This window comes from Austrofundulus limnaeus, unplaced genomic scaffold (genome assembly GCF_001266775.1).
Source record: "Austrofundulus limnaeus strain Quisiro unplaced genomic scaffold, Austrofundulus_limnaeus-1.0 Scaffold119, whole genome shotgun sequence".
Lineage (NCBI taxonomy): Eukaryota > Metazoa > Chordata > Actinopteri > Cyprinodontiformes > Rivulidae > Austrofundulus > Austrofundulus limnaeus.
In genome coordinates this window covers 1,442,712-1,444,312 of record NW_013952521.1, presented here as the reverse complement: position 1 = coordinate 1,444,312, position 1,601 = coordinate 1,442,712, and the positions used below count along the sequence as shown (strand labels likewise).

Genomic DNA, 1,601 nt, shown 5'->3' with positions numbered 1-1,601 from the left:
AAACTTTGGTTTTCTTGGTTGAAAACTTTGGTTTTCTTGGTTGAAAACTTTGGTTTTCTTGGTTGAAAACTTTGGTTTTCTTGGTTGAAAACTTTAGTTTTCTTAGTTGAAACATTTGTTTTCTTATTTGAAACATTTGTTATATTTTCTGGGCTCCACTGTGAATTAAATATGAGTTTATGAGATTTGCATTAATTACATCCCAGCTTGGCTGTAAGAATCACAGGCAGTCGTACCTTGGTTGCGTCCGTATTCCACCAGCCAGCCAGAGATGCAGATGATGTCCTGCAGCACGGCTTCGGGCAGATGTTCCAGAACCACCTCCTCCTGCAGCTCCATGTCCTCGTCCACACTGATGGTGTCCAGGATGAGGATGGGAGGGACGGGTTTACTGTAGCGGGTCAGGAGGCTACGAAACTCGGCCTCCAGCAGCTCTTTGCCTTTCTCAAAACGCGCTTTCTGCAGGAAATTTCAAAAAGAGAACACGATCAGCTGACTGTTCCAGATCCACACAAACGACCAGCAGACCAGAACCGTACCACGGTGTTGAGCTCAGGACTGTCGGGGTTGTTGTCCTGAAAATATTCCACGGCTTTCTGAATCTTTGCGATACAAGCGAGATACTCGTCCAGTCTGCCTGCAGGTCTGAGAACAAGAACAAGAGGGTCACCATGCAAAACCAGTTCAACGTCCGAACCCAGAGCTGGTCCTCACCCCTCCCGGATGATCCGGTCCGTGTCTTTGGCCACGTGGTAGTAGCTGATGACGTGGTCCATGCAGGACAGGGTTTTGTCCACGTTCTCCTGCAGACGCTGCAGGTTCTCCGTCTGCTTGTGGACCGGGATGATGGAGTTCTCCAGCTGCATCAGGCGGCTCTCGAACGATGACAGAATGGAAACCTTTCAGGAAAACAACGAGAAGAAAGACGTCAAACCGGCTTCAGGACCACAGGTACCACCCATACTGTTTTCAACGATTACATTTTGAATTTACATTTTAAATGCCATCTTCAGCAGCGTCAGCAGCATTAGCAACATTAGCAGCGTTAGCAGCATTAGCAATATTAGCAGCATTAGCAACATTAGCAGCGTTAGCAGCATTAACATTATTAGCAGCATTAGTAGCATTAGCAACATTAACAGTGTTAGCAACATTAGCAGTGATGGCAGCATTAGTGACATTAGCAGCATTAGCAGTGTTAGCAGCATTAGCAACATTAGCGGTGTTAGCAGCATCAGCAGCATTAGCAGTGTTAGCAGCATTAGCAACATTAGCGGTGTTAGCAACATTAGCAGTGATGACAGCATTAGCACCATTAACAACATTAACAGTGTTGGCAGCATTAGCAACATTAGCAATGTTGGCAGCATTAGCAACATTAGCAGTGTTGGCAGCATTAGCAACATTAGCAGTGTTAGCAACATTAGCAGTGATGGCAACATTAGCAACATTAGCACCATTAGCAGTGTTGGCAGCATTAGCAACGTTAGCAGCATCAGCAGAGTTAGCAGCATTAACAACATTAACAGTGTTGGCAGCATTAGCAACATTAGCAGCATTAGCAAAATTAGCAGTGTTACCAGCATTAGCAACATTAGCAA

At 45.4% G+C, this 1,601-nt stretch overlaps 1 protein-coding gene across 6 annotated transcripts in view; it reads right to left on the bottom strand.

Annotated features, from left to right (window-relative positions):
* Positions 1 to 1,601, bottom strand: part of exoc7 (exocyst complex component 7) — a 24,316-nt gene that overhangs the window by 21,225 nt on the left and 1,490 nt on the right. For all 6 annotated transcript variants that reach the window (XM_014014864.1, XM_014014858.1, XM_014014860.1 and 3 more), the window contains exons 3-5: positions 715 to 899; positions 540 to 645; positions 237 to 459 (exon numbers count right to left, since the gene is read on the bottom strand). In XM_014014864.1, the coding sequence (XP_013870318.1) occupies positions 237 to 459; positions 540 to 645; positions 715 to 899 (514 nt within the window). The remainder of the gene's footprint in view (positions 1 to 236; positions 460 to 539; positions 646 to 714; positions 900 to 1,601) is intronic.